Source organism: Rhododendron vialii, chromosome 10a (genome assembly GCF_030253575.1).
Source record: "Rhododendron vialii isolate Sample 1 chromosome 10a, ASM3025357v1".
Lineage (NCBI taxonomy): Eukaryota > Viridiplantae > Streptophyta > Magnoliopsida > Ericales > Ericaceae > Rhododendron > Rhododendron vialii.
This window is the reverse complement of record NC_080566.1, coordinates 39,182,501-39,206,605: the sequence shown is the minus strand read 5'-3', so window position 1 is coordinate 39,206,605 and position 24,105 is coordinate 39,182,501. Positions and strand designations below refer to the sequence as shown.

General features: G+C 40.6%; 1 protein-coding gene across 1 annotated transcript in view; it reads left to right on the top strand.

The window, feature by feature from the left end:
- LOC131304313 (transcription-associated protein 1-like) overlaps positions 1 to 24,105 on the top strand; it is a 35,522-nt gene that overhangs the window by 4,981 nt on the left and 6,436 nt on the right. The window contains exons 5-26 of the mRNA XM_058331520.1: positions 470 to 578; positions 3,017 to 3,112; positions 3,228 to 3,290; positions 3,412 to 3,471; positions 4,806 to 4,874; positions 5,422 to 5,503; positions 5,676 to 5,728; positions 5,821 to 5,919; positions 5,991 to 7,223; positions 7,635 to 8,636; positions 8,709 to 9,044; positions 9,644 to 9,902; positions 10,009 to 10,231; positions 10,346 to 10,736; positions 12,527 to 12,676; positions 12,800 to 13,021; positions 13,108 to 13,329; positions 20,106 to 20,765; positions 21,003 to 21,263; positions 21,478 to 21,825; positions 23,186 to 23,598; positions 23,677 to 24,105. The exon at positions 23,677 to 24,105 is cut by the window's right edge and continues 1 nt beyond it. Of these exons, the coding sequence (XP_058187503.1) occupies positions 470 to 578; positions 3,017 to 3,112; positions 3,228 to 3,290; positions 3,412 to 3,471; positions 4,806 to 4,874; positions 5,422 to 5,503; positions 5,676 to 5,728; positions 5,821 to 5,919; positions 5,991 to 7,223; positions 7,635 to 8,636; positions 8,709 to 9,044; positions 9,644 to 9,902; positions 10,009 to 10,231; positions 10,346 to 10,736; positions 12,527 to 12,676; positions 12,800 to 13,021; positions 13,108 to 13,329; positions 20,106 to 20,765; positions 21,003 to 21,263; positions 21,478 to 21,825; positions 23,186 to 23,598; positions 23,677 to 24,105 (6,780 nt within the window). The remainder of the gene's footprint in view (positions 1 to 469; positions 579 to 3,016; positions 3,113 to 3,227; positions 3,291 to 3,411; positions 3,472 to 4,805; positions 4,875 to 5,421; positions 5,504 to 5,675; positions 5,729 to 5,820; positions 5,920 to 5,990; positions 7,224 to 7,634; positions 8,637 to 8,708; positions 9,045 to 9,643; positions 9,903 to 10,008; positions 10,232 to 10,345; positions 10,737 to 12,526; positions 12,677 to 12,799; positions 13,022 to 13,107; positions 13,330 to 20,105; positions 20,766 to 21,002; positions 21,264 to 21,477; positions 21,826 to 23,185; positions 23,599 to 23,676) is intronic.

Here is a 24,105-nt window from a genome sequence, read left to right as displayed (position 1 = left end):
GATTTCAGACTCCGAAGATTCAAAATTTGAGGTTCTTCCTTCCGGGTATTCAGGTCTATAGTTTGTACGGGCGGATTGACAAACCTATTTTTCAAGGGGAATTTTGGATCATTATGGAACTAGCAAGACCTTGCCATTGGTGATTGCCTTCGAAAAAGAGATTGGAAAGTAGAGAGAAGAAAAATGTAACTCTGCTACTGTTATTTCGTAGACAGAGAAGGGAAGGGAAAGTGGGTAGAGAGAGAGAGAGAGAGAAAATGGAGGAATAATGAGCAAAGTGAGTAACATGTCATGTGTATGTAAGTTAAGAATGATAGGCTTTTCTGAAGGGTAAATATGTCACTTACAACTCATTGTCGTGGCAGTAGCAAATCCTATCGTGGCAGTATCGCCACCCTTATAATGCTGTATGATTGTTATACGCGTTTCCTCTGTAATTCTATTTGATGTGTTATTCAACCTTTATTAGGGTTCTTGTGGGAACTGGCCGGGCATGTTTTGAGACGTTGAGGCCGTTGGCTTACAGTCTACTGGCAGAGCTTGTTCATCATGTGAGGAGTGATCTCTCCTTGTCACAGGTAGTTCCTGTCCTCAGATCTGATGTCATCTAATACTGTATATAGACTTCTCCTCTTGGGCAAGCATGTTTTCATTTTGTGAACTTTAGGCAATTAGGTTAAGAATGTGTGGTTTGTTTGAGAAAGTATTGGATGCAATTTACATGCTGGTGTTTCTCTTTGTATTTATTTGATCAGTTTGGGTGGTTTAATACTTTATTTCGTTTCTATCGTTAACTTTTCCAGTTGGATCTGATATGTTGTTGCCTGTTCAACTTACTGTTTGCATGTTGTGCAAATCAGATTTTTTTTTTCGATGCCCCCTTTCCCTGTGGGTGTTAACCAGGTTAATTATTTCCTCTTCTTTTATTATTTACTTGCGCTGTCACCCCTTACCAGATTGTTATAGTTTATCTAGTTCTCTTCTTCTGAACTTCAAGTTTGCTTTCTTTAGATGTGGCCTAGATGCATGTAGGGGTGAGCACGGGTCGGTCCGGGTTGGGTTTGACCTAGACCAGTCATCCAATTTGGGACAAAGGAGAGAATTTCGGAGCTTTACAACAATTTGGACGTCACAACGGGTTGCCAAATGCATTGGCATGAGCTGTTTGGGTTATAAAGAGCATGGTGTCGAGCTTGTCTACATATATTTTGTCTCTTTTTTTTGTCCAGGATTCGGCTACAAAGAAGTTAAAAGGAGATCCAATGAGGTTTTTTAGGAGTGGTGATGAGTTCAAATACCACTGAAGTGTACTAGGAATCAATGTGTATTCCTGTTGAGGGGGAAGGTTGTATCAAAGAATGGGAGGGCGTGGCTGTGTGTGGAGGCTTTTCCAATCTTCTGGTAAGAGACAGCATGCGGGTGAATTTCTGGTCTCATGTGTGGGTTTGGAGGGGATAAGTTGAGGATTGCTTTTATCGGAGACATTTTGCTTTTACTGGAGGCTTGGGAAGTGGATGAGCCGATGATCCTCATGGATTGTTATGGTTTGCGAAATTGGGGCTTGGGAGGATTCATCAGATGTCCTCAAGGTCTTCCTAGGTTAAGTCTTTTCATTGAGGGAGTGATGGCGCTTTTTATCCTTAGAAGGCTATCTAGAGGACACACACCCTGCTCAAGGTTGCTGTTTTTTGTTGTTCGTGGCTTAGAGCATAGTTGTCAAGGGTGAAAGGCGCACTGAGGCGCAAAGTCTTGTTGGGGCCTGAGGCGAGAGGCGCAAGGTGAGGTGCACACCTTTTTGAAGCAAAGCGCACCTATGCGAAAAACATAGGAAAAATACCATATGCTAATATTTCAATTAAATTATTTCTGAAATGAAATTAATTATGTTTGGAAATAATTAAACATACAAGTTGAGTTATGTACACGACTATATGTATTATGTAGTTTCCATATATGTATGAAGAGAGAGAAGCGCGCTTTTTTGCGCCCTGTCGCCTTGTTGCTTTTTTGCGCCTTGACTGTGCCTTGTTCAAGTCGCCTTGCCTGCATGACACAAGGCGCTGGGGGTGCGCCTCGCCCTGCCTTGCACCTAGGCGCGCCTTTGACAACTATGGCTCAGAGTAAGAACCATACTGTAGGAGTTGGATAAGGAGGTGGAAGTCTACAATAAATGTGCTCACGAGAGATTTTAGTGCTTTAGAAAGATCTCAAGGTGGAGATGAAAGCCATAAATCACATGAGCTAAGCGAGACAATAACGCATGGAAAGTGGTAGAGGGGGAAAGCGTGCAATCATGGGGGAACCCTCGGTACATGAGTCGAGGCTAGGGTGTCCCGAAGTGATCAAGAAGAATTCAATCGCTACTAATTGGTATATTAATTTATGATCCTGGCGAGGGAAGGCAAAGACGGTGCTTCTATCAGTACCAAGAGGGCGTTTATGCCCCAACGTTGGGCCCTTACGGGGCCAATAGGGATAGCACACCGGGGAAGGGGAATCAGTTCATCCTTATATGCATTTGATTAGTGGCTTCTAGGTGTCTCTGATTCTGATTTCCGAGTGACTTGAGTGTGGTGTTTCAGGAAGGCGTGATGGAGCTCCTTCATTGCTGGCAAGATGCTAAGTTGGGGGAAAAAAGCAGAAAAATATTTGGATGATGGTCTTTTATCATTGTTGTTGAACAGAAAAGGGGAAAAAGTATAATGATGGTTGGCTTGATGTCGTGCATTTGGAATTTATGATATCTGCAGCACTGAGAGCTCGTTGTATATGCTTAAGAGTTCTATTGTTAGTTTGTTGTTTAGTTTGGAAGTGAGGGAGGAGATTCTCCTCTCAGTCAATTCTCAGATTTTGTTGAGCTTTTTGATGCGTGCATGGGATTTTGGGCGGCATTCCCTTGTTGTGATAATCTTTTTACGTGCCTTATGGGAAATATTTATGCTTATGGGCTAGTGAAGTGTGATATGGCTCAGTGTGGAGTCCTAATACTCGATACCTTTGTATTGTTGTCATGCAGTTATCGCGGATTATTTACTTATTCTCGAGTAACATGCATGATGCTTCATTGTCACTCGGAATTCATACTACTTGTGCTCGCTTGATGTTGAACCTGGTGAGTGGTCAAACTTGATCATAGTAAATATGTTACCTTTTAATTGAGGTGTTTATTTTAGTACATATACGACTTGTGTGATTAGAAATAATCTATATTTTTCTTGTCCTTTTAGGTGGAACCAATTTTTGAGAAAGGTATCGACAAGTCGTCTATGGATGAAGCACGGGTTTTACTGGTTCGACTTTCATACCTCTACTTCATCTTTTGCCATAACCTAAGAGTCTGGTTAAAAGTGGCGTAATTATTGGACAGTTTTCATTTGTCTTCCTGGTAATTACTTTATGGTTTCATTGCAGGGGCGGATTTTGGATGCTTTTGTCGGGAAATTTAACACTTTCAAGCACACAATTCCTCAGGTGCTCAAATTCAGATGTTACTGCCTTTCTGAATTTCAGTGGATTCATTTTTAGATTTCGTAAATGCTTAATCGAATTGCGAGTTGTGTTTTTTTTATAAGGCAATAAGAGATGATGGGACTTTTGCTGTGGAGCTTCTTAATGTAGGGTTCTGGTCTAGATTGAATGTCAATTTTCATGGATAACTTGGGTTACTACCTGGTTTTGCAGAACCATTTTTGAAAATCTTGTGCATACCGTCTTTTATAAACTCATTACACAGTTTGGTAAGAAAAGAAACAAATGTACATATGATAAGGGAGCATTATAAGGTAATTTATTGCTGTGATGTGCCAATGTTATTCAGCTTAGATGTGTAACTTGCTAAAAAGAACAACTGAAATCCAATCATGTCCACGTTTGCAGTTGTAGTTCAAAGGCTATTGAAATGTTTTGTGATGTGGATCTCAAAAAGCGGAGGATGAGTTTGGAGTAAAGAAGCATCAAAGTTTGGGAATTGGTTGGTTTCTAAAATGCGAAATGGTCCTGAGTTAATCATTTCTGGGTTGTTTGAGTTTGATACGCAAGATGTAGCACTAGCACAGAAAATCTTGAAATTGATCTCTGCCTTTTAATTTACAATTTGTAGTCAGGATAATTTGTGTCTTGCTGATAGTAAGAAACACATGTTTGTTGCAGTAATTGACTTCTCCCACCTGCATGCAGGTAGAATTATCGTAGGATACAAAAAGTTGCTAGCTCTCTCTCTCTCTCTCTCTCTCTCTCTCTCTCTCTCTCGGTTAGGAAGTTTTTTGAGCATTCTTGGTTGATCATAATATATCGGAGCTTTATGGCTATTGCAAAAAGTCTTGGTACTTCCAATGATGTAGGACGGAACTGATTAAACACATTTTTTAGTTCTTTGCATCTAATTGTTAACAGTGTTCTAAATGGCGGCCTAGGCGCCTCTGCGGTAGCTCGGTGCCATGATTTCACCCTCGGCGGCTTGTTTGGCGGACATGGAGATTTGGCGGAGCTTGATTGCCTTAAAAATATTTAAAAATATATATTTTGGAAAAAATCGCCGAATCTCTCAGCGGCACCTTGGCGGCAGGTCGCCGCCCGACTAGCGCCGAGCGCCATTTAGAACACTTATTGTTAGTAGGTTCAATGTATGCATTTATATGTAGGTTCATTGACATATCTTATAGGATGTATTCATTAAATCGTGGTGGTTTGGGGTTGGGAGATAAGAATACTATATGCTGTTCATGTTCCCTTTTCCATGCTTGGAATGATAACTGAAATTCTGATTTGTTTGATTTTGGTTGTTTGATTTGTTCTCTTGGGGATAGCTATTGGAAGAAGGGGAGGAAGGAAAAGATAGGTCCACGTTGAGGTCAAAGCTCGAACTCCCTGTCCAGGTTATTTCACTATCTTAATGTTTATGTTCGAGTTTTCCAAATAAGATGCCTTGTTTCTTCAGTTGCGAGGTTATCATTTGAATATACATCTTCACTGCCCTAATTGTACTTGCCCTCCAGAACATTTCAAGAATCGGATTAATTTTCTGCTTTTACAAGTAGTTGTGAACTACTACTAGTTAGTGGTCTGTTAATCTGTGAACTACTACTAGTTAGTTGTGAACTACTTCTAATTGTACTTGCCCTCCAGAACATTTCAAGAATCCAATTTTTGGCATCCATGTTTTATCACAATGAAGTGGATGATTTCTTTTCTTTCTGTAGGATCATAGACCAGTTGTTGAATACATGGATGTTTCTTTGCAAACACTCTTTGGTTTGAGGTTCAACTTCAATGGTTTTGGTTTATCGTTGTGTTACAGTTCAAGACCCAATGTTTTTTTTTTCCCTCTAAATTTCTAAAATGTTAAGTGCTTTATTTTTTTATGGGATGAGGTGGTTGCTTTTCTAATTTCCACCATCCTGTTGACGCATAATGTGGTTGCAGGCAGTCCTCAATTTGCAGGGTCCTGTGGAACATTCGAAGGAAGTCAGCGATTGTAAAAATCTCATTAAAACCTTGGTTATGGGTACTTGTCTCTCTTATGTTCTTTTTCCTTTCCAAAATTATTTAAGTCATAGATGGTAACTTACTGGAAATTTTAACTGTGTCTTAATCTCTTATTTTTGTTATATAATTTCTTTTTCCTTGATGAATGTATTTTTTTTTTCTTTAATACTAAACGGAGCTTCTATCTTCAGGAATGAAGACTATAATTTGGAGTATCACCCATACGCATATACCACGATCGCAGGTTTCTTGAATCTCTAGTTGTACATATATATATATATTTTTATATCATTTCTAAACTATTTGTCTGATGAGTTATGTGCCCTTCTGGTTTAGGTTTCACCTAACACGCATGGGACCCCTCCCCAAGCACTTGGTCCTCCATCATCCAATTCCTCAGTGCCTCAACCATTTAAAGGGATGAGAGAAGATGAGGTATAAACCCCTACATGATGGTTACGGATACATACTGTTCGCTTGTTTAACTAAATAATTTTACCCCCTAGGTATTGAAAGCCTCTGGAGTTTTGAAGAGTGGCGTGCATTGCTTGATCTTGTTTAAGGAGAAGGACGATGAAAGGGAAATTGTGCATCAATTTTCCCAGATTTTAGCTATCATGGAACCTCGAGATCTTATGGACATGTTCTCATTGTGTATGCCTGAGATGTTTGACTGCATGATCAGCAACACTCACCTAGTTCACATTTTTTCTACTCTTTTGCAAGCTCCAAAGGTCTTCCGGCCATTTGCTGATGTGTTGGTTAATTTCCTTGTAAGCAGCAAACTTGATGTTCTGAAGCATCCAGATTCACCTGCGGCCAAACTTGTTTTGCATCTCTTTTGGTTTATATTTGGCGCGATTAACAAGGCTCCATCAGACTGTGAACGTATATTGCAGCCTCATGTGCCTGTTATCATGGAAGCTTGCATGAAAAATGCTTCTGAAGTTGAAAAGCCACTTGGTTTTTTGCAGCTGCTTCGTACTATGTTTAGAACGCTTGCTGGAGGTAAGTTTGAACTTCTACTGCGGGACTTGATTCCTACACTCCAACCTTGCCTGAATATGCTTTTGGCTATGCTTGAGGGGCCTACTGGGGAAGATATGAGGGACCTTCTTCTGGAGCTTTGTTTAACCCTGCCTGCACGCTTGAGTTCATTGTTACCATATCTTCCCCGTCTTATGAAGCCTCTAGTTCTGTCTCTCAAAGGGAGTGATGAACTAGTGAGTTTAGGGTTAAGGACACTGGAGTTTTGGATAGATAGCTTGAACCCGGACTTTCTGGAACCAACTATGGCGAACATTATGTCTGAGGTTATTTTAGCACTATGGTCTCACCTGAGGCCAGCACCCTACCCGTGGGGTGGGAAATCATTGCAACTCCTTGGCAAGTTAGGTGGTCGTAACAGACGCTTCCTCAAAGAGCCTCTCGCACTCGAGTGCAAGGAAAACCCTGAGCATGGGCTGCGCTTGATCCTTACATTTGAGCCCTCCACTCCATTTTTGGTGCCTTTAGATCGTTGCATAAATCTTGCTGTAGCAGCTGTAATGCAGAAGAACGGCCGCGTGGATGCCTTTTATCGGAAACAAGCTCTAAAATTCTTGTGTGTGTGCTTATCCTCTCAGCTTAATTTGCCTGGTAATAGTTCCGATGATGGATTAAAACCCAAGCATTTGTCGACTTATTTAGCATCTCCAGTAGATCCATCTTGGACAAGATCTGACACATCAGATATGAAGGTTGGTATCTAGGCTAATAAGCCAGTGCTTCATGCACTGCTGAAAGAGTCTCTATTGTTAAGCTTTCTTGTCCATTAATCATCATTTACATGTTTGCTCAAGCGTGAAGTTCTGCACTTGCTGCTTGGTTACCCCTTCCATTAAGTGAGAAACACTTTTGTTATTGAATGGAAATTTTATTGCCAGAATTACTTTCTTTCATTTGTTCAGTTTCTGTCATATTTATTATTATCTTCTCAACTTCAATCATTATGTTATGTTTTGTTTATTGTCCTCACCTATTAGTTCTTTATTTGCTCTTATGCTTGGCCATAGCTTCGCAATCTATTTTTCTGATGAGTTATGGACAATGGGAACTACTTAATATGTATTAGTTGGCTCAATATTGATGATTAACATTGATTCTTGCAGGCTGACTTAGGAGTGAAGACAAAGATGCAACTTATGGCTGAAAAGTCTGTTTTCAAGATTCTCTTAATGACCATCGTTGCTGCGAGTGCAGAACCTGATTTGCATGACTCTCAAGATGAGTTTGTTCTTAATGTGTGCCGCCATTTTGCTATAGTATTTCACATAGAGCATTCCTCAGGCAATGCATCAAGTTCGACACCTCCTCTTGGAGGTCCTATGCATTCATCAAATGTCAGTGTTGGTTTCAGGCCAAGAAATGGTACTTCTTGTGATCTGAAAGAGTTGGACCCTTTAATCTTTTTGGATGCATTAGTGGATGTTTTAGCAGATGAAAATAGGCTCCATGCAAAAGCTGGTCTTAGTGCGCTCAATGTGTTTGCAGAGACACTTCTTTTCCTTGCTCGCTCAAAACATTCTGATATGCTTATGTCAAGAGGAGGTCCTGGTACTCCGATGATTGTTTCTAGTCCGTCGATGAGTCCTGTATATTCACCACCTTCAAGTGTCCGTATTCCTGTTTTTGAGCAGCTTTTGCCTCGTCTTTTGCATTGTTGCTACGGAAGTTCTTGGCAAGCCCAAATGGGAGGGGTTATGGGACTTGGCGCATTGGTTGGAAAGGTCACTGTTGACATTTTGTGCCTGTTTCAAGTCAGGATTGTCAGGGGGCTTGTATATGTTCTTAAGAGGCTTCCTGTGTATGCTACCAAAGAGCAGGAAGAAACTAGCCAGGTGTTGACACAGGTTCTTCGTGTGGTGAATAATGTTGATGACGCAAACAGTGAAGCACGAAGACAAAGTTTTCAAGGAGTTGTTGAATTTCTTGCAACTGAGTTGTTCAATTTTAACGCGTCCGTTCATGTGAGAAAGATTGTGCAGTCCTGTTTGGCACTTTTAGCTAGTAGAACAGGCAGCGAGGTGTCTGAATTGCTTGAGCCTCTGTATCAACCTTTGCTTCAGCCTCTAATAGGGCGGCCCCTCCGCTTAAAAACTGTTGATCAACAGGTGAGTAATGTTGCTCATGTTGTTTATATGGTTTTTCAATTTTTCGGTCCTAACTATTTAAATGTCCTTCAGGTTGGTACTGTTACTGCTTTGAATTTCTGCTTGGCCTTGAGGCCCCCTCTACTTAAATTGACACAAGAACTTGTCAATTTCCTGCAAGAAGCATTGCAAATTGCAGAGTCTGATGAAACTGTATGGGTCGTGAAATTTATGAACCCCAAAGTGGCCACGTCGTTAAATAAACTACGTACAGCTTGCATTGAGCTACTATGTACAGCAATGGCATGGGCAGATTTCAAAACGCAAAATCATTCTGAATTGCGTGCAAAGATTATTTCAATGTTTTTCAAGTCCCTAACAAGCAGGACACCTGAGATCGTGGCTGTTGCAAAGGAGGGCCTACGACAGGTTTTCTGGGCCTATGTTTTTTGTTGACTGTTGTTGTGTGTAATGGTTATTATTTCTTTTAGTTGTTTTATCATTGGATTTGGTTGGTTATTTTTGTTTTCTAAGTGGAGAAAGGGTCCAACGGACACTTAGGCTGGAGGGACCCTTGCTTCTATCCCCTAAGGTGGTGAAGGGCTGCAGATGAGCTCTCAACTCTCAAGACATCCATTTCCGAAAGTAAATTGTAGTGTGACGTGTCTCTTCACCTGTTCCGGTCATGGAATCGATGAAATGAACCAAAAATGTATTTCTGGCCAAGAACCAAATTTAATTGGAACTGTTCTCATTTTGGACAGTTGAACCTTTTCAAACTGTTTCGTTTGAGTATCGAAAAGATTTCTTGTTGGTTGCGATGATGGTTCTTTTGGACTGTAGGGTTAAGTGTTTGAGATATGTCAGTTTTCCCAAGATGTATTACCCTATTAGTTTAAGTAGCTGGTTCTGCTTCTTGCTTATTTACATGGACAAACTTTGTGTCCTCAATGTGATTCTTTTATGGGTTTTTTTTGCACTCGAGGATGCAATCTCATTCATGTATTTTTTGTATTGAAAAATTCCAGGTCATTTTGCAGCAAAGGATGCCCAAAGAACTTCTTCAGAGTAGTCTGAGACCCATATTAGTGAACTTGGCACACACCAAAAACCTCAGCATGCCTCTTCTGCAGGGTTTGGCTAGACTGCTGGAACTTCTATCCAACTGGTTTAACGTTACATTGGGGGGTAAATTGTTAGAGCACCTTAAGAAATGGTTGGATCCCGAAAAACTTGCTCTGTGCCAGAAGTCGTGGAAGGCTGGTGAAGAACCAAAAATTGCTGCTGGTGAATCAACTAGTTTTTTTTTCCCCCTTCTATATTCAAGGTTGTTTACATAGACACAGTTACACCCACATTCCTGTTGATTTTGTATATCAATCTTTCTGTGCAGCTATTATTGAGCTATTCCACCTGCTTCCTTCTGCTGCTGGGAAATTCCTTGACGAGCTTGTAACCTTGACGATTGATTTAGAAGCTGCTCTTCCCCCGGGTCAATTTTATAGTGAGATTAATAGCCCATATCGCCTCCCTCTCACCAAATTTTTAAATCGTTATCCAGCAGCTGCAGTTGACTATTTTCTTGCTCGATTATGTCAGCCCAAATACTTTAGACGGTAATGATAAGATGCTTGGATGACAAATTTATCTGTGATTTACTTGTAATTATGGTCAGTAGATGTTTTTTTTTTGTTTTTTCTCATCTTCAATTTTATTGGCACCAAGTCCAGGTTTATGTATATAATTCGATCAGATGCTGGGCAGCCCCTTAGAGAAGAGCTCGCAAAGTCACCAGAGAAGATACTTGCAAGTGTCTTTCCCGAATTTGTGCCAAAATCTGATGCTTCAATTGCCCAGGGAGATTTAACTGCGCAAGCAGCTTTAATGAGCGAGGATGGAGTTGTTACTCCAGTACCGGAGAGTTCCAATCCACCATCGGCAACCCCTGGTGCAACATCAGATGCTTATTTTCAGGGACTTGCTCTTATTAAAACTCTGGTTAAATTGATGCCTGGATGGCTACATAGTAATCGGATGGTCTTTGATATATTAGTACTTCTATGGAAGTCACCTGCAAGAATGGCCCGGCTACAAAATGAACAGGAATTGAACTTAATGCAAGTAAGTTTGATGGCTATGGAGGTAGAAGTCAGATATATTTGTGGTACTTTGTTTTCAGACTGAATATTTGTACAGTTCTAAAATTTTCTCTTCCAGTTGGGTCAAGTTATTGGGCGTCCTTATTTTTCTGTTAGAAGGGTTGCATTAATGGGGAAAACTTGTGATCTTTTCTAGAGTTCTGACATTTTCTCTTCCATGTGGGTCAATTAATAGTGTTGTCATTTCTGTGGTACAAGGGTTGCATTCATGGTGAAAATTTATCATCTAGTTCGAGAAAAACATATAAACCATTTGTGGAGTTTGACTCACTTTCCGTAATAACTAATCGTCTAAATCTGTTCTTCTTTGCTACTTTCCCTGTAATGTACACCTTATTTTTTTCCTCCTCTCTTGGCCTGGACTTTGGCCTTTGTTTTACATCTTCTCTGTTCCACTTTTGGTCCCTTTTCACGTTGTTCAGGTGTGAGGATGTTAAGTTGTTATCTTTAGATGGGATATGTTTTACCAATATAGTTCTCGAACAATTTCCTATTGGGTTGTGCAACACCTATTGTTCTAATTAACACCTGTTGTTTTAGCAAAATAGTTCACTTTGGCGAGGTTGCAAAGCATATGAAGGTTATGTGGCATGTCATATGTTTATGCCGTATGGCTTTACGTGCCATAAGGGACAAACTTCAAACTTCAACTGTCCAGAACCATGTGCCTATTCTTGGTTCGAACTTCAGAGGGAGGAACATAGTTGACGTAAAAGCTTTCAACTTAAACTAATTGGTGAAGAAAGGAGAGGTTTCCCAGACTTGGATTCTAGTTTTGAAGTTTATAATGAACCCATGTGAGAATAAGCTTTAACACTACCATGCCGTGCGACCCCCGACCTGCACATAAAGAGATAAAACAAAGGGTCCATAACATAGTGATCTCAACAAAACAAGGTGTGCTTAAGGCACAAACAACGGGCCAATCAATCAATCTTCAAAGCCTCTAAAAGTCCAGCAACCAAATGGAGGAGAGAGGAGAGGTGCCCAAGCTCATATACTAATTTTGGAGGTTGTAATTAACGAATGTGGTACAAGTTTTAACAGTTGACTGAATAAGTTTATATTGGTCGCATACATGATGACAAGAAATGTTTTATGTAGGTGTTTTAACAGGTGGCATGATTCAGTTATTCTTTTTTTAGTTGTTGTTATTCTCTGATTATTAGCATTTAAAATTGGTGATCCTATGCCACCTATTCCTGACACCCGAGTCCTGTCACCATCTCCTTAGCTTTGCGTTGACATGCTTTATTCCTGTTTAGTACACAGAAACATTTGTTCCGTATTTTTCTTAAAATTGGTGGAATGATACCCGTTGGTACCAGATTCAAAGGATTAATCTATCCTTGAAGGCAACATAACAACATTCCCTCGGAAACCAGAAAGCAGGATCGATTTGAGGGAGAAATGAGAGATATTTTCTTCCACCCCGTAAAAGTTATTTGATTGGTTTCTTTCAAAGAATTTCCATGATACATCCCAAACAATCATTTCTAGGGTTAATGATTCCGATGAGCAGATTCATCCTTTGAACTATCCGTATTTGAAAATATATGGTGGCTCATGCACTTGATAAGGCCTATGTCTTTCTGTTATGTATATTATTTTACCTGTGCTGAGTGCTTGATATCATAAGTTCTTGCCACGTAGCGTTGCTAGATATGATGAATTTAATTGCACCTTTCTGTGGTCATGTTTCAATTAATATACATGCCGCTGATCTTTTACGATACGACTAATAAAATGCAGGTGAAAGAAAGCAAATGGCTTGTCAAATGCTTTCTTAATTACTTACGACATGATAAATCGGAAGTGAATGTTCTATTTGATATCCTCTCCATCTTCTTGTTCCGCACTCGCATTGATTTTACTTTCCTGAAAGAGTTCTATGTTATTGAGGTATGTTTGTTCAAGGTTTTCATGATTTTTAAAATTTTTGTCTACTCTTTTTTTCATTTGTGTCTTTATTCGTGGCTCCCGCTCTATTTGACGTGCCTTTGGTCACATGTTCTTGTGTCTCAGGTTGCTGAGGGTTATGAACCAAACATGAAGAAAACACTTCTTTTGCATTTTTTGAACCTTTTCCAATCAAAACAGCTTGGGCTTGATCATTTGGTGGTTGTCATGCAAATGCTCATTCTTCCAATGTTAGCCCATGCCTTTCAGACTGGCCAAAGTTGGGAGGTGGTTGACACTGCTATTATAAAAACTATAGTTGACAAGCTTCTTGATCCTCCAGAAGAGGTGAAGTGTTGATATGATGTAAGATTATTGTTGTTTCATCCCTTTCCAATTCATAACTTTTACGTTTTATGTTATGTATTCCATAGGTTTCTGCTGATTATGACGAGCCTTTGAGGATAGAACTTCTGCAGCTGGCCACTTTGCTTCTTAAGTATCTTCAAAGTGATCTTGTGCATCATAGGAAAGAACTGATCAAGTTTGGCTGGAACCATCTTAAGCGTGAAGATAGTGCCAGTAAACAATGGGCATTTGTTAACGTTTGCCATTTCTTGGAGGCCTATCAAGCCCCAGAGAAAATTATACTCCAGGTAAACTGATGAACATCCAAGCTCAAGAATCTATGAAAGTTTCTTTCTTCTTTATTACTTAGTACTTACTGAGCAATTCTTCCGTTCATTTTTATGCCGCTCACAGAACTGTCAGTTCATCTCTCGATCCGTGAGTAGCTTTTCTTTTATCCCATGGTTTCAATCACCAAATATAATATCTGAACATTCAGTGCTTTCCCCCTATGCACTCGAGAAAGGGGAGTCGCTGGATATTTTAAATGTAGATGTCTCGATCCGTGAGTAGCTTTTCTTTTATCCCATGGTTTCAATCACCAAATATAATATCTGAACATTCAGTGCTTCCCCCTATGCACTTGAGAAAGGAGAGTCGCTGGATATTTTAAATGTAGACGTCACCATTTGGATTCAGCAAATGACATTGAGGAAGGCTTACGGCCAAAGTATATTTATCGTAGACATCTTTGAAGTTTGAACCTTAGTATGGGGAGAAGTACTAACTGAAAGCTCAATTATGGCTTTAGTTGACTCTTTCGAGAATGTGGTTTGTCAAATGGAAGTTTTTTTTTTTTTTTTTGAACTGGTTTGTCGAATGGAAGTTGGATGAACTGATACGTGCGAAATTTTTCTGCTTGTTCATTTCGGCACAAGAAGTTGGAACCACCGAACTAAGGTCCACCAGTTGAAATCCCTCCTACTATTTAGTCCCCCTTCTTGAATTATCATTGATCTTGAGTCAAACATAGAAACCGTTACTGTACAAGGCATGCTCACTGTTTTCTGGGTCTGGTTTTGTTTGTTAGGTTTATATGGTCTGTGGTCAGCACTCAGCACATTTATAATATCGTTTCTCTTCCACGTTACATCACTCCTAGAACTTTGAAAAATGATGTTCAACTTAAGACCTATCCCGGAAACCAATACTAATTTCCAGTTGTTAATGGAATCTCTCACTTAGTTACTTTTTCCATTGCTTGATTGCAAGGCTGTGTGTGAAATTGGGGGGAAAAAGGAGAGCCAACCCAAATTAGGTTTCTCTCTCTCACACTTTGTGTATATATATATGGACAAAGTTACAATTGCAAATATACCCCTATGTAAAAGATTCATAACAAAATAACCCCCAACAATTTAACACTCCCCCTCAAGTTGGTGCTAAGATATTTATCAAGCCCAACTTGAACACAATGGGATGAAGAATCTTACTACAAAGCCGTTTCGTAAATATATCAGCTAACTGGACCTCAGACCTTACAAACGGCATACATATCAAACCCTTGCTCAACTTTTCCTTTATGAAATGCCTATCAATCTCGATATACTTCGTTTTGTCATGCTGCATCGGATTATGAGTAATATTTATAGCCGCTTTGTTGTCACAATAAAGTTTCATAGGACCATCATCAAAGAGTCCCAAATCCTTCGACAAGGTTTGGAGCCACAAAAGCTCACACGCTGTGAGCCATATCCCTATATTCAACTTCTGCACTGGATCTAGCTACCATTGACTGCTTCTTACTGCGTCAAGTGACCAAATTCCCACCAAAAAAGGTGCAGTAGCCAGAAGTGGAGCGCTTATCATCCACTGAACCAGCCCAGTCTGCATCAGTAAATGCTTCTAACCTCAAGGGACCATGATTGGAAAACAAAATTCCTTTACTTGGAGTTGATTTGAGATATCTCAAAATACGATAAACTGCATCTAGATGCACTGTATGTGGCTCATGCATAAATTGGTTGACAACTCCAACGGCATATGTAATATCTGGTCTAGTGTGAGATAAGTATATCAGGCAGCCTAGAAGCCTCTGATATCTTTCCATATCTGTATGCTCCCCAACAGCTCCACTGAGATGATGATTAGCCTCAATAGGTGAGTTTGCACGTTTGCACCCCAACATCCCTGTTTCTTCCAAGAGATCAAGAATATATTTTCTTTGGGAGATAGAGATACTTTTATCAGATCTTGCCACCTCCATCCCAAGAAAGTATCTCAATGACCCCAAGTCCTTAATCTCGAACTCTTGAGCAAGACGAGCCTTAAGATGGAGTATTTCTTCTGTATCATTGCCAGTCATACTTATGTCATCCACATAGACAATAAGGATAGCAATCTTGCCATTACCTCCCTTGATGAACATAGTATGATCTGCCTGACTCTGCCGGTAACCAAATCTCAACATAGCTTTAAGAAATCTGTCAAACCAAGCTCTCGGTGACTGCTTTAATCCATAGAGAGCCTTTCACATCGAATTGTTGAAGAGGCCAATTCAAAATAGCAGCACAAGAGAGTAAGGTTTGAATAGAATTCATCTTTGCTACCGGAGCAAAGGTTTCCTCATAGTCAATTCCGTATGTCTGAGTATAGCCCTTAGCAACAAGTCTCGCTTTGTAACTGTCCCATCTGGCTTATGTTTTACTGTGTACACCCATTTACAACCCACTGATTTCTTTCCCTCAAGAGGAGACACTAGTTCTTAAGTGCCATTCTTTTTCAAAGTTGTCTTCTCCTCTACCATAACTTCTTTCCACTTAGGTATTATGAATGCTTCCTTCCAACCTTGTGGGATAAATATGGAAGAGAGAGGAAAAAAATGCACGATACGAAGGAGATAAACAATCATATGAAACAAACTGTGAGATGGGATGTTGAGTACATTGTCTAACTCATTTTCTATGAGCAATAGGAGCATCAAGATTATCAGAAACAAGAAGGGATGGTTCATTACTAGATGAGTCGGCCCAAGAATAAAAAACTGGACTTGAAGCCGGAGTAGGTGATAGTGATTGGCAAGGTGGTATCGCACAGGACGGCTGTCCTTTTTTCCGTCGAGAAAACTTCTGCAAATTCGGCAACCTATGCAGGTAAAGCCTATCATCATCAACATCTCGGCCACTCATGTCATGTTCTGCACTTGCTTCAGATATGGGTTCTTCCCTAGAGTTTTCCTTCCCCCCTCACTATAATGAGGTATTGGGAAGTAAGACCATGCCTCCTGATTATGGGATGTCAACATCTATTCCTCCATATTATTCTCCCCTTGAAGAGATGTAGTGGAGGGAGGGTAAAAGAAGTTTCCCAAAAAGTGACATCCATAGAAACAAAATGTTTATGGGAGTGAGGGTCATAGCATTTATATCCCTTCTGGGCAGGGGAATAGCCAAGGAAAACGCATTTACGAGTGTTGGGATCTAACTGCCACCAGGATGTTTAGGAGCATAGACAAAACACATGCAACCAAAAACTTTGGGTGGAAAGGAAGAAACCGAAGAACTACGAGGGAGGAACTTAAGAGGAATTTTAAACTGAAGAACACTGGATGACATGCGATTGATAAGATAAGCGGCAGTAAGAACAACTTCGACCTAATAAAATTTTGGGACATTCATGGTGAACAACAAGAGAGAATGGGCTACCTCAGCAAGGTGATGATTTTTATGTTTAGCAACTCTATTCTGCTGTGGAGTGCCAACAAAAGTTGTTTGAAAAAGAATGCCATACTCACTAAGATATGCCCAAAATTGCCCATCAAGGTACTTAGTCCCATTATCACTACGAAGGATTTCAATGTTGGTGTCAAATTGAGTACGAACCATCTGATGAAAAGATTTAAAGCATGAAAAAACTTCATTTTGGACCGAATAAATACACCCAAGTGACATGAGAATAAGTCAATAAAAGTGACAAATCATCGATAACTAGAAATAGAAGTAACCGGGGAAGGACCCCAAACATCAGAATGAATAACCGTAAAAAAGGAATCACTTTTTTGATTAACAGAAACATAAAAAGAGCGTTTGTGTTTGGTCAGCTCACAAGCTTCACAAAAAAACTGACTTCTACAACATTGCTTAGTTAAAGTAGGAAAAAGTTTTTCTAAAATTACAAAAGATGGGTGACCTAATCTACGATGCCACTGATGCAATAAAGGAAGAGTTGAACTCGTACCTGTTGCAAGAGCTTGACCTAATGACATGGGTGTAAAAGATGGACGAGGTGCAGACTCCAAAAAATATAGACCACCATGTGCTTTACCACTGCCAATCATTCTCCCCGTATCTAGCTCCTTAAAGACACCATGTGTAGGAAAAAATGTCACGGAGCAATTCGATGAGTGGGTAAGACTACTAACAGAGAGCAGGTTAGTAGAAAAATTTGGAACATGGAGAACTGAAGAAAGAGAAATGGTTGGAGAATAGCGGATGGAACCTTTCCCTGAAATAGCAGATAGGGAACCATTAGCTACTCTGACCTTATCCTTACCAGAACATGTAGACTAGGAGTCAAAAAAGGATGAACAACCTGTCATATGATCGGTGGCACCAGAATCTATTATCCAAGGAAGAGATGAAGAAGCAGTAGATGCACTGGTTGAGATACCTCTGTGAGCTAAGTACAAGGATGTAGTGGAAGTAGAAGCCGTGGAAGATGGAGAATCAAGCCTGGCCATCAGGCGCCTGAGAGTCTGTAACTCCTGTTGAGAAAAAGGACCACCACTTTGGGAAGTACCAGGCACGGGAGCTTGCAAATGAGCGCCAATAGGGTTAGGCAACATGTCAATAGTAGACTCCAAAACATGTGCATGAGAACGCAGGACCACCACCTCGACCACTGCCTTTCCCACGAGAGGGATGGCCATTTAACTTACAACAGAATTCCCTTGTATGCTTGGTTTTATTGCAATAGTCACATCGGAGCAATTCTTTATCAACAAGACCACTCTTATCACCAAGCTTACCCTGGGTAGATTTACCATCCCGTGGAGGAGGAATAGCAACTAAGGCAGAGCAATCCAGAATTGGAGGATGAACCATCGCACTCCGTCTACTCTCCTCCTGTTGAACACATGCATAAGCCTCTCCTAGAGTAGGAAAAGGAACCCGGCCTAGCACCTGCACTCGAATTGGATCATATTCTATGTCAAGACTAGCAAGGAAATCATAAATGCGCTCCTTCTCCACCATCTGGTGAAATGTAGTGGCATTAGCAGTGCAAACAGCTTGAAAAACCTGATAGTAATCAAGCTTTTGCCACACTCCATGCAACTCAGCATAATACTCAGCAAGAGATCGATTGTGTTGATCCAATCCCCTAAGTTTCTTCCTTAACTCAAAGGCTTGAGCATCATTACCCTTTTGGGAATAGGTTTGTGCCACAGTAGTCCAAACTGTATATGGGGTATCCAGGAGCAAGAAGGTATGACTAATAGTAGGTATCATAGAGTTGAATAACCAAGTCATAGCCAAAGCATTCTGTGACTTCCAAGTCTCAAGTTCTGGTCCAGCATCTGTTGGCTGTGTAACAGGCCCTGCGATAAATTTTGACATGCCACGGGCCGTATTGGCCAAGGTAAAAGAGCGAGACCATAGCAAATAGTTGGTACCATCCAACTTAATTTGACAAATATCAAGGGGAGAGTTATCCAGAGTCCCAACATGACTCCCCTCAATCTTCGTATTAGCGGAAGCTTTTGTGGATTCCCCGACATATCAACACAAGAACAGAGATTCCAAACAAGTAAATACCCAATAGACAACACTAAACAGCCTTGAAAACAACAGCAGCAGCAAACAGAGACCTATTCGACCCAGTATGAACTCGAAATCAACATACCTAGCCTCTGATAAACCAAAAAACGTCTGACTGCCCAAAAAACTCTGAAACGCACTTGTAAGTGGTTGAACAGTAGCCGTATGAGGTCGTAGGTGGTCCGGCGAACCTCCGGCGAGACTGGGTGTCGTCGGAAAAGGTTGGCGAACCTCCGGCGAGACTTGGCGTCGTCGGAAAAAGGTTGGGTGTCGTCGGAAGTGGCTGGTGAGGACTGTGAGGTTGAAACCCAGCTGGGTCTTCAGCTGGAAGAACAGATCTAAGTCATGAACAGATCTGGGTAACGAAATGAAAGGCTGACGAAGGTCAACAAGGGTCAGAATCATCGGGGTCTTCAGCTAGCGTCTCCTAGATGCAGCCATGGGTGATCGACGATGACCCAGAGCAACGAAAAAAAGGAAGAGAGCCCTAGGTATCGTGGAGCTCTGATACCATGTGAAATTGGGGGGAAAAGGAGAGCCAACCCAAATTAGGTTTCTCTCTCAAACACTTTGTATATATATATGGACAAAGGTACAAGTAGAAATATACCCCTATGTAAAAGATACATAACAAACTAACCTCTAACAATTTAACAGTACATCAACCCTTCCCCATAAGTGGAAGCTGAGCTTTGGGCATTGGGTACGCCCTTTATTCAGGGAGTAGATGTATGATAATATCTCTGTAGTACCCTGTCTGTTCCAGTGCTGATCTTGTCCTGTGTTCTTTACTGACGGTTTGCCATTTGTAATTGCCTTCTATTTTGGTGCAGTGGGGGTGGTGGTGATTTTCTCTCTCTCTCTCTCTGGCGTCTAATGTTTATTTATGTTCTCTCGTCTTGTTATAAAACTATTAGAGTATCATATCGTGAAGATTTATCATGAATAGTAAAGTTAGAGCGCAAGTTGCCACAGGCATCAAGCTTCAGTGTTATGTACAATTTGTTGATTGAGATTTGCTGTGATTGAAGGTTGGGTCTCTATTCTAATCTTTGTCAATGAGAAATAAAATAAGTCGTGGGAGTAAAAATCTAAAGCTTCCTTAATATGTTTCTCTTTGCGAATCACTTTATGGGAGATGGATAATTTGTATTATTCATGTGTTGATATAGAGATCAAGGTTTGTATTTCCTAAATCTACGCTGTAATAGTTGAAATAGTGAAATGAATTTTTATTCTTGATCCTGACTGCGAGTTGCGCAATGCAGGTGTTTGTTGCACTTCTCAGAACTTGCCAGCCAGAAAATAAAATGTTGGTCAAGCAGGCCCTAGATATTCTAATGCCAGCACTTCCTAGAAGATTGCCTCTTGGTGATTCCCGTATGCCTATTTGGATACGTTACACGAAAAAGATTCTGGTCGAGGAAGGTCACTCAATTCCTAATTTGATACACATTTTTCAGCTCATTGTTCGCCATTCAGATCTCTTTTACAGCTGCAGAGCACAGTTTGTTCCTCAGATGGTAAATTCTCTGAGTCGACTTGGATTGCCATATAATACGACAGCAGAGAACAGGCGTCTTGCTATTGAACTTGCTGGGCTGGTTGTTGGTTGGGAAAGGCAAAGGCAGAATGAAATGAAAGTAGTTAGTAGTAGTGATGTCTCTAACCAGAACAGTGATGGACTCAACCACGGGTCTACTGGTGCTGATTCTAAACGTACGGTGGACGGATCGAATTTTGCAGAAGACCCTACTAAGAGAGTTAAGGTTGAACCTGGTCTTCAAAGCCTTGGTGTCATGTCACCTGGTGGTCCGGGTGCCTCATCAATCACGAATATAGAGACCCCTGGATCTGCTGGCCAACCGGATGAAGAATTCAAGCCAAATGCAGCTATGGAAGAAATGATCATCAATTTTCTTATACGAGTGAGGCCCTCTCTCTTTATTTCTTTCACCTCCTTGTTTTCTCTCAATATCTAAGTTCATTGAAGAGGTAGGCTTCCTGTTGCAGTGCTTCTGCTTACAAAATTATCTTGCTACATGTTTCAATCACTCTTTTATCTTATGTATTTTGTAGTTCTTGAGTACCTCTTCGTTAAATCTTCTTCGAGTATCATTTGTAAAAGAACACATGATAACATAGGCATGCGCTTCCCAAAATAGGTGGCATTGGTCATAGAGCCAAAGGATAAGGAAGCAAGTCATATGTACAAACATGCTTTAGATCTCCTATCACAAGCTTTGGAGGTGTGGCCAAATGCAAATGTCAAATTCAACTATCTAGAGAAGCTGCTAAGCAGTATTCAACCATCTCAATCAAAGGACCCATCGACGGCTCTTGCACAGGGCTTGGATGTCATGAACAAGGTTCTGGAGAAGCAACCACACTTGTTCATTAGAAATAACATCAACCAGATTTCTCAAGTATGTATATCTTTAGAAAGCTTTCACTTTGTTCTTTTACCATTTTCCAGAAAAACCTTTTACTCTTTGCACAGTTTCCAATAAGTTTCTCTATCTCTCTCTCTCCACTCATTACATCAATTTTTTTTCTCAAAACCAAACAAAGTGTTTATTTCTTCTATTAGCCAGTTTTAGGCTGAAATTCTGTATCATATTTATCGGATCTGTTTTGCAGATTCTTGAACCCTGCTTCAAGTATAAACTGTTGGATGCGGGAAAGTCATTGTGTTCGTTGTTGAAAATGGTCTTCGTTGCTTTTCCTCTAGAAGCGGCTAGTACACCACAAGAGGTGAAAATATTGTATCAAAAGGTGGAGGAGCTCATTCAGAAACACCTTGCCTCTGTTACAACTCAGCAGACCTCTGGGGAAGATAGCTCTGCTAGTACAATTAGCTTTGTCCTATATGTCATTAAAACATTGGCAGAGGTGCAGAAGAACTTCATTGATCCTTTCACCTTGGTTCGTGTTTTCCAACGTCTTGCACGGGACATGGTGTTGGCAACTGGTTCTTATGCCAGACAGGTATGCCATGTTTTAGTTCCTTAACCATTTTTAGCCAGTGATTAGGATCGTCTATAAGGAAAGACCATCAATTGATCAAAGAGCTCACAACCCAGTTGATCTCGTCTGTTGTCCACTTTTGGCATTTGATCATTATGAGCTGCAACTTGGAGAGAAATTAGTCCAGTTTGGACCAAACTGACCTCCGAACCATGGATTCGGTTTTCCCATGTTTAAAACCGAAGCCAACAGATCAAATAACTGTTTCGGTCAGCTCAGACCAGTTTAGTCGGGCCTCTTCGGTTTGACCAAATAACCAAGGGAAAATTGAGAGAGATTCGTGGAGATTATGTTTGCCCAAACCTGTGTTTCAGATCTCAAGAAATTAGACGTTGCAGACCTTCCATCGTGGGTATCGTGCCCGGTGAGAGAGATGAGAAAGGGAAGGACCTTTCCACGTGCAGAATCACGCACACAGAAAAGAGAGTTCTAAAGAGAAGCAAAGCTTGTAGTAGTGGAATTAGGGTTTAGACTCTGCATGACACGTGGGGCTCTGATTTAAACAGCTTAAATGTGGATGGGCCGGATTAAATGTTGCAGCCTTGCAGGCATAAACACGATCCTGGTCTGAAAGTAAAAACCCCCGACATGGAGACACCAACCAAGCAGAAATTAAAATTTCTGCAGAAAGAAAACCCAACAGGACCAATTAAGAACTAAACCGAACGAAACCAATTTCTTGCTTGGTTATGTTGGTCAGTTTTTTTTTTTTTTTTTGGGGGGGGGGGGGGAAGTTGTTGTTTAACTTGGTGGAAGTGTGCTGTATAAACATCGACTCTCATTTATTTCTAATCTGTGACTACTGCAATTGTGGTTAATGGAAATTTTTGGTTCATTGATGGTGGTTCTATCCGGACCTCGAAATGTTTCATGAGTTTATTCAGTGCAACATTTAGTTTAAGAATCAGTTCTAGCGTGGAGGTTCTCCCAAATTGACAGTACTAACTTTGATGTGCCTGGTCTGTAGTTTATTTTGTTTTGCGAGTTTTCAGTGCAGTTTGGAAGTTACCATGTTTGATATGTGCAGAATATTTTCTCTCTATTGATTGGCTCTGTTTTTGCTTTCATCAAGTGTCTGGAAATCTTTCATATGTCTCAGTGAAGGGAAACTGTGAACATATGAACTTTTGTGGCCGTCTAGTGAAATGTGTTTTCTTGTGCTTCTAGTAGTTGTTCACAATTGGTCGAATGCACTTTTATTTACCTTCCCTTCGTATATCGTAGTTGTATAGTATGCTTACTCTGTTGGTCTTAATTGTTTCCAACCACTTCTATCTTGTCATATTAATGGGATTACATGTATCTCTGGTTTCTCTTTCAGGGTCAGAGAACAGATCCAGAGTCTGCTGTAACTTCTTCCCGGCCAGGTGCCGATGTTGAAGGTGTCACTACTAATCTTAAATCTGTCTTGAAACTTATTGGTGAAAGGGTGATGCTTGTTCCCGAGTGCAAACGATCAATTACACAAGTTCTGAATAGCTTGCTCTCTGAGAAAGGTACTGATGCTACTGTGCTTCTTTGCATACTTGATGTACTGAAGGGGTGGATAGAGTATGACTTTAGTAAGCCTGGGATGCCTGTCGGATCAAGTTCTTTTCTTACGTCGAAGGAAGTAGTTTCTTTCCTTCATAAGGTTTCACAAGTTGACAGGCAGAACTTCGCTCTTGCTGATCTGGAAGAGTGGGACGGGAAATATCTTGAGCTCCTTTATGGACTTTGTGCAGATTCAACCAAGTGAGTTACATGTTTTGAGTTTATTTGTGTTAAAACTTTGACTAGGATAGCAGAATTAATGATTTACCTGACGTGCAGATATCCTCTCAACCTACGGCAAGAAGTATTCCAAAAGGTAGAGAGGCAATTCTTGCTCGGTTTGAGGGCAAAAGACCCTGAAATGAGGATGAGATTTTTCTCTCTTTATCATGAATCTCTAGGGAAAACATTGTTCACAAGACTGCAGTACATAATCCAAGTCCAGGACTGGGAAGCTTTGAGTGATGTCTTCTGGCTTAAACACGGACTAGATCTTCTTCTTGCCATCTTAGTTGAGGATAGTCCTATTACTCTTGCTCCAAACTCTGCCAGGCTCCGACCAGTAGTTGTTTCAGGATCTCTGCCAGACTCTTCTGGAATGCAGCCCATGGATACTGATGTTCCAGAAGGTTCTGAGGAAGCTCCTCTAACATTTGACAGCCTTGTATCAAAACATGCAAAATTTCTAGATGAGATGAGCCGACTTCA